This window comes from Macrobrachium nipponense, chromosome 35 (genome assembly GCF_015104395.2).
Source record: "Macrobrachium nipponense isolate FS-2020 chromosome 35, ASM1510439v2, whole genome shotgun sequence".
Lineage (NCBI taxonomy): Eukaryota > Metazoa > Arthropoda > Malacostraca > Decapoda > Palaemonidae > Macrobrachium > Macrobrachium nipponense.
In genome coordinates, this window is record NC_061096.1 from 43,932,129 (window position 1) to 43,947,362 (window position 15,234).

At 36.8% G+C, this 15,234-nt stretch overlaps 1 protein-coding gene across 1 annotated transcript; it reads right to left on the reverse strand.

The window, feature by feature from the left end:
• Positions 1–2,857: 2,857 nt before the first annotated feature.
• On the reverse strand, positions 2,858–14,798 carry LOC135208715 (uncharacterized). Its single transcript, XM_064241194.1, has 2 exons — positions 14,646–14,798; positions 2,858–9,290 (listed from the first exon to the last, which is right to left on the reverse strand). Exon 2 carries the CDS (start codon positions 8,935–8,937, stop codon positions 7,084–7,086), a length of 1,854 nt encoding a protein of 617 aa, XP_064097264.1. The 5' UTR covers positions 8,938–9,290; positions 14,646–14,798; the 3' UTR covers positions 2,858–7,083.
• Positions 14,799–15,234: the final 436 nt, after the last annotated feature.

The window sequence follows — 15,234 nt, forward strand, 5'->3', positions numbered from 1 at the left end:
ATTAAATGGCTCTGGGTAGGCCTATTTAGGCCAAGTCTACTACCGTCACATCTAGTTACACGTCATAGCCTTGCAATCTATAAGTCACCCTGGCGTGTAACTTTTCTTCCCTCTTACCATGAGATTACCTATCATATAGTACTAACCATCAATCATTTGCCGTCTGATCGCATTCTTTCAATTTACATGATTATTTTAACATCTAGTACTATACTTTTAAAGTTCAAGATAACTCGCCTAGACCAGTCTTGTCTATCCAATGGATGTTCACACGTAGATCCTTGTGGAAAACACTGCGAAATATCCGGATGTAAAAGTAAATAGTAAAGCATACTCTTCACCAGTATGTCCTAGAATCTGAAGCAGCTCCTCACACAATTGCTCTTAAGACTTCCCTTGAATATCTGTAGTTGCAAACACTGACATACCTACTATACTGTTGTTGTTGTTGTTTTTTTTCATCTGTCCATCCGCCTGTAGTGTATGCGTATGGTAACACTGCAGCCCGGGCTTTAGATAGTTACATTCAGCTTACATTCAATAATAATAATAACCCTATTTCGAATATTAACGGTGTAATTCGCATACAATATATTATTAAAACACTTTCCAGTTGCAAATGTACACCCAGATATCCTTTTATTTACTTAAAACTTACAAATTGCGCAACTATTTAAAGCCCGGGACCCAGTGTTACCATGCGAAAACACCACAGGCGGATTATGTGTAGTAATCTTTAATACCTGTAGGGGAGCGAATGCGTTGATTGTGGGCTAAATGTTTCAATCTAGTACAGCTGGAAGCTGCAACTGCCAACGTCCGAAATTGAACTTTGTTGAACTTTACACCGAACAGCTCATATCACCACATTTGCTACCTCTTCACACAAGAAAGAAAAACGCCTCGATTACCTATAACTTTGAGGAATGAGTCTTACAATAGCTGTAGGCTGTAGCCAACATGAAACAAAACCAAGCAAATGCTTTATATTAGTTTCTTTGTACAAACGACCTCATTTCAGTGTTCAGAGATATGTACCTGGTAAATTACTGATAAAGTATCCAGTTCTTTAGATTAAAATACGCCGTATTGTTTCCACGAGTCTAAATATTTCCAACGTCAGCAATTACTCTAAAACAATGAACCAAATATTATCTGATCATGATCATTGTTAAAACGGACTCAGGACAAAAGGTATTAGGAAAACTACGATTCCAAGCAATGCGTCCGTTGCAAAAAGTTTCACGTGACACTGGTTGTAAACACAATTTACACAAACACTACTGTCTGGGAAGTTCCAGAATTATTTTTTGACTTGATACCGTTACGTATTCCATATACTTTTAAAGAGAGTAAATGTGTGACTAAAATGAAACACTAATACTTGAAGTAAGTAGTATATAATTCTATTGAGTCTCCACGGGCCACTCGTTTTAGTACAATACAGCTTTATTAAGTAGTTTTCATGGAAAATCTGAGTTAAGGGTCTAGTGCCAAAACAAAAAATCAGCAAGTGTTATCGAGATACTTTCAAAACTTCCTAAATGAATTAAACTAAAAGATTTCTCTACAATACCGATGATTAAATTTAACATAAGCCTAGTGGTTCCCACGTCACTTAACAAGGTTACAAGACGTGATCCAGTTTCCTGAAAATAATAATAAACACCATTTATTTCTCTCTTGACATATACAGGGAACTGTATATGTACCTAGTCGTCATGGTTCATTTACTGATGGGTAGCTGTCATTACTGAAAAGGCTAAGTCCAGTCTTTCTAGAACGTAGCTTACTAGAAGACGCCTCAGACATGGGATGATCTAACAGTCATCTTCCTTGACATTCACTAAAGCATTCATGGTCTTTGGAGTTGGGCTGTAGTCCCTGGTTCTAGGGTAATCTTTACTACAACTTCCCTTCCAACATTTCAAAAATTTCATAACCTTTTACATCTTACATTGGTACTGGTTATTGCCATATTTTATTTTGCATATGGGCACCATTCTATGAAGACCCACTAGAACAATTCATGGTATTTTACACATTATATATATTGTTTGTATGGTGCTTTTACGTCGTATGGAACCAGTGGTTATTCAGCAAAGGGACCAATGACTTTACGTGACTTCCGAACCACGCCGAGTGTGAACTTATATCACCAGAAATACACATGTCCCACTCCTCGATGGAATGGCCGAGGTGGGACGCTAATACCATACCGACCACGCTGCTGAGGCGCTTTAATATAATGCAAATTGCACCCCTTTAATACTCTTCAAGTAATACCATACAAACCACGCCACTGAGGCGCTTTTATATAATGCAAAGTGCACCCCTTTATTACTCTTCAAGTTAAAAATAAACTGTGGTTCACTACCCAACCAAACACTGGATAAAAGAGACAAGGCATGGCTGTACCAATTGTCAGTCAATTATGAACTCTAATTAGGTTGTAATAGACAACTTCAACAGGACCTACTTACCAAAATTTAACTCCATGTACAGCCAAGTACACATGACAATTATCTCCACTGTATTAGATTTACATAAAAAGATTCTGAACTGACTGCCCAAAGGATCAAATGCCTAATGCCTCTCAATTTCTTGCCACTAAAAACTTTAATTATGAAGTATATGTATGTTCTGATCCTGTTTAATATCAAATGCAATGCTTGAATAAAAAAACATGTATAACTGCATCTTAGATTCATCATGTTACGAAACATCAGATCCAATATCCTCTCAATGAGAATCAAGGGTACAGTAAATAAACTTCAAATTCTAACACTTTCAAAATGCTATACAGTATATTCTAAAGCTAAGCAAAATACTTTGGAAAAGAAAGAAAACACATGAAGATACCAAAGATATTTATTAACTGGACTCCCCTTACAAAGGTGAGTTAAGGGAACATAGCAAGGTTTATACAAATATAAAATAACAACAAAAACTTTTCTCATCCCCTTTTACAGTTATCTTCTAACACCAATCATACGACCATTTGGCATAAAAAGAGTTTCTGAGCCATGACTCAAACTCGTTCAACTGAACCAAATTTCTACTGAATTATCACCACCAATCATGATAAAATAAATTACTTAATGTATACATAAAAGGTGCTAGAAAACCTTTCAATTTCTAACTCCCAAAACTGAGAGTATTACATTAATCTCAAGTACAAAAACAAAAAATGTCAATCAAAGTTGAAATAAATGTAATTGAAGAATTACTTCTGACTGACAATATATATGATAATATCCTGATTCTTTTACAATAGGGTTACTACTAATCTTTTGAGTCAGGATAAATGACAGTCCAAGTGACAAGAACACAGGACACTTCACAGCGTGAATGGAGTGGAAAATTTCTGGCTATCCTGCCCTTCTGAAGGGGACATGATTTGCAATATTCCTCTCCCGTCTGATAGCTAAAATAAAAAAATTAAGAGCAAAATTGACAAATGATTGTAAATTGCCTCAACAAGAGAGGATGCTCCTCTTCAGCCTCCCAAGTGATTACATTACTCTATAACCGTTTCACATAGCAACCTGTATTTAAGTAGAAAAATTCTCTTCCCAACGTAAAATCTAAGGAAGTCCCTAACTCAGAGGATTACAATGAATTCATACTTCCTCTTTCTCGTCTATGAAGCCCTTAGCCCTTAGCTGTGACGTTATTGCTGAGGGTCTATAAACTGCTATTTGTCTACAACTCACAAATTTCAACTCTTCATGATGCTACAGAATCTCATAAATAATTGTGGTTTTACTAAGATAATCATGGCTCGTGTCTCACCAGGCCTAACATTTAGCCTCATAAGCCACAACACGTCCAGAGCTTGATGTGTCAGAAACTCACCAAGAGTTCAAATATTGAGATAAAAGCAAAGATTAAAGGTATAAATGATGAAAAGGTTTCAAGCAAGATGGAGCCACTGCCTTTCAGTTACATCAAGTGGCACCAAAATGAAACAGGACAACGATATAGTTAGTTTATGTCCTACTTTTGATTCTTTGCATACATTTACAAAATAACTCTTGATGTTTTCATTGCATCAATGACAATATGGATTGGACTGTGGCTTAAAACAGCACCCAACTGGCCGTTCTACCTTCTCAATACTTTGACACGAGGCTGTCCTACCAGAGGAATAAACTTAGTTCTACAAGTGGTATGTTGCAGCTAATGGACATACCAACTAAACTTATTAATATTCATAGTATTTACAAAGTAGATACAAAAATGTATCTATAGCCAACCATTATATTCTCAACATATATACATCCAAAAACCACAGGCATACTAACATACATAACACAGTTCTGTACTGTACTGACTTTCACTCTTGTATATATGCAATACTGTACTGTACTTCAATTACACTGGGAATAAAGCTTTTATGATTGAACTCAATAAAATACCTGCTATATCAGGCAACGAGGAATTTAGTTGAATCTTTAGTTCTATTCATATTGTACTAAACTTAAAAGCTACACAGGTTAACAGGCGCAGTAACTTAAAAAGAAATTTTCGTATCTGTCAAAAGTTTGCTTTTAAATTATTCTTAAATAAATAATCCAAAGACAATCTGACTGTAATGAAGTCATATAATTGTTATACACAATAAAGCAAAATCCTAACTCTCCTGAGAGAGAAAACTAAATCTAACAAGCTCTTTTGAATTGGTGATCAAGATAGGCATCAAAATTGTTAAAAGACCAAACATGATATTTTATATACAAAAGAATTTCAAATTAACAATAGAAGAGAGAGGCTGAATTATTGGTGAAATGAGAAATGACACAAATGGAAGCTAGTTATGATTAATCTCAATCCACACAGTGAAAGGAAAAACCAACATGAAAGAAAATTTAGCAACTGTACTGTAGTGTTAACTCTATTACCAGTCTCTGCAGGCCGTACAGTAACACTGATAATAGAGAGAGAGTGAGTGAGACTGGTTTCCTATAGTATTGGAAAGACACAGTTAGGGAAGAGGCAATACCAAAAAGTTGTGCTAGAAATGGCAGCACACGAAATGAAAAGTCCCTTATGAACATCCGAGAAATTAACAAACTAGCATATTATTACAAAAATAGCATATTAGTATTTATCCTTCTAAAACAAAACACACACATTTGTGACATTTAGCAGATTTATTCATGCTAATAACTTAAGTAAAAAAATAAATATTTTTTTATTTTCTTTTAACCAAATCTAGAAGGACAACAGCAACATATAATCTTGACTGCTAATCAAACTTTGCCTACCATAACAGCGTGGATTCTGAAAAAGGTCTTCTAAAACCTTTCCATTAATTTCATTAAGAAGTTAAATCTTGTTGGCTGAACGAATCCAAAATATAGAATTGCAATTGTTCAACAGAGCCTCAGAATCAATAAGCTTTACAACGCTGAATATTATTGAATGTATCCTCACTACTAGCAATAATCATACAGAATATACAGTACAGTAATTTAAAAAGTTACAAATGACAAGGAGCTCATACCAAAATCTACTCAACAATTCTGAGAAAGTGCTTACTACATAAAAAAGAAAATAAACCTGCTGTACAGTACTGTCAACAACACAGTACATAGCTTAAAAGAAGTGACCTCCTGAATCACTTTTTAACTCTGAACTTGAGGTATTGAATTCAGTCATAAACCTACTCCTGACAATCAAATAAGATCAAGGAGGTTTTTGTACTAGGGTTACATAAATGAACAAAAAACAAACCCTGTTACAGAATATCATCACTATTCCTCATGGTGTTAAAAAAACTTAGTAAAAATTACTTCCAGGAAAAAGCAAAAATATACTTTTTTCATAAAACATATAAAGACCATTTACTTTATCCACAAACTAACCTGACACATACTTATTCGTTGCCCTCATTAACTGGCATGCAAAACAAGCACTCTTATAATACACATCTCTCAAAGAAATGGCATGACAAAAGCAACGAAATCCAGCATTTGTTCTATGACTTCTGACCACCTACAGAAATTTTACTAACTACCACAGTAGGTGACAGAAAAGGGAATAGGGAGGAGGTCCAACTCCTGGAGGAGAGGGGGGGAGGGGAATAATCTTTGGCAAACTTCCAATGTCCTCTGACAGTGACTTTCAACACCACATTAACAGAGCTGGAAGAATGTTTTACTACCACCTACATTACCAAGCACAGGGACACACACACAATTACACTTTCATTCACTCTCTCTTGCCCTTCACAAGGAAGAAGCTTAAGCGTAATGATAGACACAGGAATATCACATCCAAAAAATGACTTATCTGAGAAGTCTGAGTGTATAACTCACCATATGCAGTAAATATACTTTTATATATGAATGTACTGTATATATACTTTTATATTCTGACTGATATGCTATATTCTGACTGCCCTTTTTTAAAATGTCAAAATGTACTTGGAGAAAAAAAAAAAAAAAAAAAAAAAAAAAAAAAAAAAAAATTGGTTTCTGCGATACCTTACGGGAATAGTCAGTATTCCTTACGATCCTCTGTACACAACTTTTAAAACTTTCCCATTGTGACTTAAATAAGGCATTAAAAGCAGGTACAATAACACATGTAGCAAGATGTTCTACAGCTTATTGTTGATGACATTCTATCATGACAAAAGGTTTCCATTGCCCTTTAAATTACAGCAAATAGACTACACAACTGACAATATAAACAAGCTGCATTTAACAATGGGCACCAATCATAATGTGAATAGCAACAACCTCCACCATAATGGCGAAGATGTTGACTGATGCTGTGAAAGGACCGGGAAAGGGCGCAGCACCAGTAGAGCCCCAAGGAAGGCATCTGGAGTGAGAGTATTAGCTACCATACGATTGCTCAAGGAGAAAGGCGCAGAGAATCTCTTAAATGTGAAAATCCCTGAAAGTGGGGCACCACGTTTCTTCATCATCCTAGCCAAAGGATGGAAGTCTGTACCTAACAGTTTACTTAACAATCCAAGAAATAAACTGTTGGGTAAGCCCATCCTGGCCCGGGATAACTCCATTCAGAGATATTGTTGTGCTCTCGCCTATTATCCCCTTGAGCGCTTCCCTAGTGGTCTAATCTACGTACCCTCACACGCTGTTTGTAATGATATTCCTTGAGGTAGTTGTTAAGTGACTTTGGAAGAAGGAGGCTGTTGATGCCATCATATGTGGTGGTGGAACAGATAACAGCTCGACATAAATGTTGCAGAGGGAAGGGGAATGTACGTGCCAAGGGATTCGTTAACATAGGTTCAAAGAACATACAACAAGACGGATCCTTATAATGTTCAATAAGACCACACACAGTATCTGAAGCAAATACTCCTGGATCGTGAGAATCAAAACTAAACTTGTGATTCCACTGTTCAATTCGAGCATGTAGAGACCTCCCATATCTTCTGAAAGACACTGAAAACAAATACTCTTCTTGTGCCGAATCCCTTAGTAAAAATGTGCCTTCAGGTCGGTTGTCAAGGAGTCGCTCTGCCTCATACCGATCCATTTTACCCCAGTAGAACGCACAGTTCGTAATTCTGAGCAGATCCGGTACAAGGCAGTGAATATAATCAACCTGTGTGTGAACTGTTCGCTGAAGTAATGAACCATCACCTGCAAGCCGTCCTACCTGCTGTAGCAAAGTTTCCTCTGAAATTGACGCAGCTACTGATCGAGGACCTCCAAGTCCAAGGCGCAGAGATCTTTCTAACAGCAACTGCAGATCAAGGACAGAATTGTAGGGCAAAGGGAGCGGTGTTACTGCTCCGGCTTGTTGAAGTTGTAATTGATGTTGATGTTGCAACTGAAGGTGAGTAAGAGCATGATGTGCCGGTGTCAACGTATGACTTGAGCCAAAGCCGGGAGGTGGTTCTACACCTTCTGCCATTTCTCGTGCTCTTTCCTGGCGTGCTTGTTCATCCCAATCTTCGATAGGATAAGCATCTGGATTAAATCTAGAAAGGTCAATGACTGGAGCCCTCAAAGCAACCGCTCCACCAGGACTAGAAGCCGTCCCAGACCCCACAGAAGCTATTGAAGGAGAATCTTGTCCAGATGGATGTCGATGATGCAAATGGTGATGATGTGGCACGTGGTGGTGGTGGTGGTGATGCGTGTGGAGCTCAGGCTCTGGCCTTCGTAGACTTGGACACATGCATGCACCACAACCAACGCTTGTGCTAGCTTCAGGCTCAGGTTCAGACTTGGAAGGCCTCAAGCGACAATTCAATCTGAAAGTCCAAGGAGTTTTCTTCTTCTTCGGTTGAGCAGGAAGGTCTCTGGTGGGAGTTTTGGTCTTGTGACGATGTCTCTTGGGGAAAGTTAAAGTGCGTAAACGGCCTCCCCGAGGTGGTGATGGCCGAGCTTCTATTCCATTTACACATTCTACCTCTACTTGTACTCGAACACGGCAAGAAGAACACCAGTGGCCACAACCATTATTACTACTACTACTACAAGCACCTGATGACGCACAACTGGGTCCACTCGCTGAACCAGCAGCTGTTGGAAGAGTTGCCGCTTCAGCTTGCTGTAGCTGATGTCGATGATGGTGGTGGTGGTGATGATGGTGATGGGGGAGACTTCGCGGTGGTGTTACCACAACAGGATGGTGAGTAGCGGGGTCAGGACTTGCTGCTGTTCCATATATGGCTGCGGTTGAGGTTAAACCACCACCACAGCTGCAAGAAGCAGCAGCTTCTGACCCACAGCATCCAGCATCCACAATCCCTTCTTGCTGAAGAAGATGATTCTCTTGTTCTCTTTCTAGTTGCTCTCGCATCTCTCGCTGCTGCTGCTGATGCTGAACCCTCTGCCGAACTTGATGTGGGCTGTGTGTGGGTTCAGATGAGGCGTCCATGGCCCAGTGCGGTTGACGATGTTCTTGAACTATAGGATGAGGATGGCTGGCCCCCTGGCCCATGGTTGGTGTAGGGGGCAGGGCTCCAGAGGCGTGGGTCAGGCCACCCCTGACCTCATGGCCATGATTTTCGCCCGCCACCCTCACCCGAACTTCTTCATACCCGTATGCAGCCACAGTCTATGGTATAGGAGACCAACACTAACTAAAATATGTTCCTTTCAGATTCTCTTTGATCTCGACCTACTTAGGTACAAAGACACTTTATCTTCTGGCCTTTTGATATTGTGCCTCAAATTCTCAACACGACCCACAATGTGACGCACAAATGTTATCAAGTATTTAATTCTGGCGTAGCACACTTCTATCACTGGAAATAAAGAAGTTAACCTCTTCTTATTATGGGTCCACACAACCTGGAAAGAAAAATAAAAAAATGTGAGAAGATTATGCAATGAAGATGCACTCACTATCTTTATGAAAAAAAAAAAAAAAAAAAAAAGAAAAGAAAAGGCAATGTAATTTCAAAAATCTGTTCCCAAGATAGAGGATTAACAATTACTGTTTCTGTTTATCTGCTATTGGAGACTTAGCAATACTGTCTCTGCCTGTGTCACCATTCACCTCATTAATCATAAGAATGACTTTTGTCAAATCATAAAAAACCTATCACTGGTAATTTGCACACATTCTAAACAAGTAAATCATAATCAAAATGAGAGATGATTTTGCGTTACAGAAAGATGATAATGCAAGGTGAAAAAAGCCTGCCATTGTGTTGCTAGGTATCCAACGGCAGACAATCAGTAATTTTAAACCCACTATCTTGGGAGCAAATGGTCTCATATTTCATCAAAGCCCATTTATATATAATTCTAACAATGCCCTTCTCCTTGGTACGGATCTAATTTTTCATATTCTTTCCTGCCTTTTCACTTACTACTTTGAAGCCCCCTTGCCTAACCTACCTGGATTCTCAGCTACATGAACAGATGTTAACACATAACTTTAAAATTATTGTAACAGACTTAAATACTTTATAGTAATGTCCCATGAAACCAGTACACAATTACAAGAAATCAATTACATTAACCAAAACCTGTAGTCTGTGTTCTTTGTTCTATACTGTGGTATAACAGCTTGGATAAGGATATGTCAAATAGCATAACTAAGAATAGTATATTCAACAAAATTCACCACTTAGTTAGTAAAATCCATAGCACTATCTTGACTTGGTTAACATTTCTGACAAAGAATCCTTTTCTATAGGCTGTTCTACATTCTAGGATCACTAGGGTGGGACTAGGAAAAAATACAGCGATATCTTGCTATCAATAAAAGTTTTGCCTTGTTCGAGCTTGCTCAAGTGAAATAAAAAAAAATATCATTCATTTAAGATAACATGGAAACATATTTGGCTTCAGATAGTTGCAGTAAAAACCTAATCTAATTTCATAAAAACAAAGAGAAAAGGTATAATATTTGGCCACTGCTGCCAAACCTCAGTTTCCCTGACGTGGTCAGCGAGGGCATTTAACTGGCCAGCTCGATCTAAAACAATAACAAGCAGCCAAAGTCACTAGCCAGTACATACTAATAGCTCAATGGATAGCCTAAGCAGATCAAATCATCTCACCCCCAACATCTTTACTCCCAGGTCAAGTTAACTGTTTATAACTTCTTTAAATATTTTAAAGAAAAAACAAGGGGGTTTGTAATTAATGGCAATTTATTCTTATATCCTAAATGGGAAGTAACTTGTTTAACCTGAAGAGCACCAAAAAAATAGTGTCACATAACCCATAAACAACTGCTAAAATGGAATATAGACAATAATCAAATGTTTTGCCAAATCACCGACATTATGATATTAAAGTATTACTATAAGAACAATGATTATTATATATCCAAAAACCACACAAAGGAAAATCATTAAGAGCAACCAAAATTTACTACTCGTTTTAGAAAACGAAGTACGTATATACAGTAAATGACAGATCTCAGATAAAGCCATAAACAAGGGAGTAACTTCAAGGGTGAGATTTAAAAGGCTAAACAGATCTGGCTGCACTGGTTTCTTTTCCTGATTTCACCCTAGCGATCTCTGAATGCTGAACAGATTATAAGTGTAACTGAAAGGAAAATACGTATACTAATAGAAGGTATTTGGGGAGCTTGGCATCACAATTCCCTTGCAATCATATTTGCCAAGAGCTTACATCAAATCTATTGCATTATTCAAACCAGATCAGGGTTACATAATGTTTTACTGAATTAAGCTCTAGGACCAGTTCTCTTATTGTACAATTACATACATTTCAAGCAACACAACATGATCACTAATATAATTATTCGCTGGAAAATCTAATAGTACTGATTAGTATTGCAATACTAACATGATCACTTTTATATCTTATATTTAAATATAATTATTCTTAAAAGACAAATCTACGCTATTATATAGGTGGGAGTGATATATGTACTTCAAGGCAATGGTGCACAGCACTTTAAAAGTGACATTAGCCTCTTATTCTTTTCAACCGAAAATTTTTTAAAATCCATTGCAAAGCAGAAAAGTACCTATGTTCCAAGCTTTGAAATACCTCTGGTGCTAAGTAGTTTGACACAATGGCTCCTTTAAAATAAACAGGAAAGCTGATGCTCTACAAAATTTCTTATGTATCACACACATTCATAAGGCACAGACATTAAAAATGACAGCCCTCACTAAGGGGGGACCATATTGCATAGGTCAGGTTAAAGCAACAAGCCACCAGAGCGTAAAAAGGCTAATAGTTGAGAGTTGAGACTACAAATTCTTAAAAGTTTAGACCTATAGGTGGTACAAAAATATGAAAACCTTAATTTCTGCTAAAATTATCTACATAAACAAACCTAAAAGTTTGCTGAAGAATTAAGCCCAAAATTATATATATATATAAAAAGGAACAAATTTGTGTGTTTTTGGTCAGGTCTGGTTTTCACCTTATGAGCTTAAATCCTGGTAGGTTCTCTCCCATTCTCTTTATCTTGCTCACTTCCTGATACACATACGCACATATACACACACACACACACATATATATACATATATAGTATATACATACACACACACACACACACATATATATATATATATATATATATATATATATATATATATATATATATAATATATATATATATTTCTAACTATTATTAGTTATGAGCTGAAAAACTGCTACTGGCTAAAGGGACACAATCCTAAGCTACTGTTTTTAGCAAATACCTAATGATTAATGTATACACCTATTATGTACACAGGGCATATCTAAAGTATATGCTATTAGCTTACCTACTTAATTCCTGTATTGTACATTATATATCATTAGGTACAGCAAACACTCCTTACTTGCCAATTCAAGGTTAATGCAGTTTTGTCTTGTGCTAACTGCATCAAAACAAGTAACAGTACTGCCAGGCATATAATTAAATGATTACATTACCATGACAAGAGTAACCCCAGCACTAATCGAGCCACATCGGCTCCCAGTAAAATTATGGATAGAATACAAAATACTTCAAGTCCTTAAAGCACAAAATTTGTGTGAACTAACATATCTACGAAACTGCTTAAGCTTTTCTATACCTGAAAATATTATAGTATATTGTGATCAGACATGCAAGTGAAGCATATAGGATATTTGAACCTGGAACAAATTGCAAGTCAGATGAGATCATTTGAACATTGCACACCAACAAAATACCACCTGAAGTGAAGATCATACAAGAAGGGTGGAAATTAAAAAAAAAATTATTATTTCTATACACAAACAAAGTGAAGCTAATATCCTTGAGTGTTCCATGAAAATTGCAACATACACAACTTCAAAGCTTAGGGGTTTAGAAATTAAGGAGGTAGCAAATTCCTAACAGGTGATTAATGTAATTTAGATGAAGTTTTGTTAAAATAGGCTAAACGGGTACTCAGCTTATCCATGCAGATCAGCTTTTCTCTGCCACAATGTGGTTTGTTTCTTGGTATTGGTTACCATAAAGCCTATCGGTAATAAGATATACAACACAGTATGACTGATTACTCCCTTAGTCATTTTAAGCCTATTCCTCATAATACAAAATTATCATAAATGTTTTGTTACCAAGATATTGACTGGATTCCAGAGACACCGACCTCTTTTGTTTACATGAGCCAGTGTGCATATGATTTAAGTGAACACAAGTGATACAGTCTTTCATACTACCCTTCTGTTTACCTTTTCCCCAATTACAAGTTACTACCAGGAATGGTCCATAAACCTTAAGTGACCAAACCAATGATACAATATTCATTAAATAAAGAACCTAGGAGATGCATGGCACATGGCTACTATAATGGATTCAATGCAGCAATGATTCTATCAAACTCAAATGATACATTATATAGACCTACTAACTAGACTGTTTTGCAGAATATGGAACAGCCTAATGAACAAAGCCTGTTGAATGACAACTAGGCTTGAAGTCACAGCACAGGTGCCAAAGGAAGATGAACTGACTGAATATGGTAACAAGGACATTGCACTCACATTAGCAAACATGAAAATGTTATGCTGATTTTCACGAAAGAAACAGATAATGTTTGGGCCGATCCGGAATGAAAAAGTTCATTTTGAAACAACTGGAACTACACAGCTCAAATATTTCTGTATTAAGACAGAATTTGCAACTGTACCCATATTGAGTTTGGGAATATTTCCTGATGGCTTTTGTTCATTACATTAAGGCATTTGACCATGTTAAGTAAGTACTATGTGGTAGTCGGGAGCTAACTGAAAATAGGCTATGCTGAAACAGTTTTGTCAAATGCATTAACAGTAATCAGATATGCTGCACAAGAATGTAGTGACACTTTGAAATAGATGAAATGAATGACAAATAAGATGTACCAAAAAAATGTGACTTTTGACCAACTAGTAGGTAGGTCAAGCAGAGGGAATGCAGAGTTCGGAGGGTCCTGATGTGAAGTTGTTAGTGGCATCCCAGTTTACACTAGAATGCATCTGATTTCTTTTTTTTATCTTAATTTGTGGCTCTTCCTAACGTCAGACAATACAGATGTAATAAATTAAACCAGCATTTCAAACGGAAGGAAATGTCACATTCGACCTAATGAAGACTACCATAAACAGTAGAATTTACTGTGATGTTTGGCTCAAGGTTTAAAAATTGAAATAGCTATAAAATATACTCTAATGGCAATAGTATAGCCAACCTAAAGGTATGAAAAAAAAAAACCTGACCGTGCCTCAAGACCTGGTATAGACCTAGTACCTAGGTATTTAGCTACCTACCCCGCCTCTTCAAAACGGGCTACCTTTGGAAAACAAAAATAGGTAGCGGACAGGGAGATTTTAAAATGTTATTAAACTCCTATGTAGATTAAAATAGGAGTAACCTTATCTATTCAATCTGTACCGTCGAGATGAGATCTTGCAATGATGGGTAGAGTTACATCTTACTTAGCCTATTAGGTAATTATACCCTTTCAACAAAGCTTTCCCCTAACATACTCTAAGAGATAATCACGTTTGTGTTAAGCATATGCCATAGCATAAAACAAAATACATTTATCCAATGTATACCTAGATACGGGACGTGTTCCATTTTGGACGCACCTCTGCTGACAAGTACACAAGTATACTCTACACCATATTGCTTTTAACACAAGCTCCCTCGGCCATTAAATTTATAAAAGCGTTACTAATATCATCAAATACATTTATATAACCTACCTCGTAGTATATCAATGAATGATCCGTCGTCTCGACAGCAGCAATAGGTAAATCCCCCTTAAAAATACGAAATCACATATGAACGAGACGACGACCATTAGCTGTTCACTCGTCACTAGCCTAATTCTCACTGAATGGTGGTGGGGGAAAATGGCCACTTCTTCGCCATTCACATCCCTGACGTCACAGATACGTCACTCCCTTTCCTGACGTCACAGTTACACTCCCTTGTAAACAATGGTGTAAACATGCTGAACCAAATCATTTTTATAGGTATATATCGACAATACCTAATTTTTATGCTGTTTCAAAAAGTGAAGTGGATATAAACATGTTCTGACTTTGGTGACATATTCTATATGCACGAACTAGTTTCCGTGACGTACCCGAAGTTAACTGAGTCTATAGGCAAAGCTATAGTATTTATAGATATATAGCATTAATCAAGAAATATGAAAATATTATATTACTAAATATAATTATTAATTTTACTTAGAATAATTATAAAAATCTCAATTTTATATTTAGATACGACAAAAAAATATTATTTGCGAATTTCATTTCTAAATTGTTCTGTTTGTTATGAGAA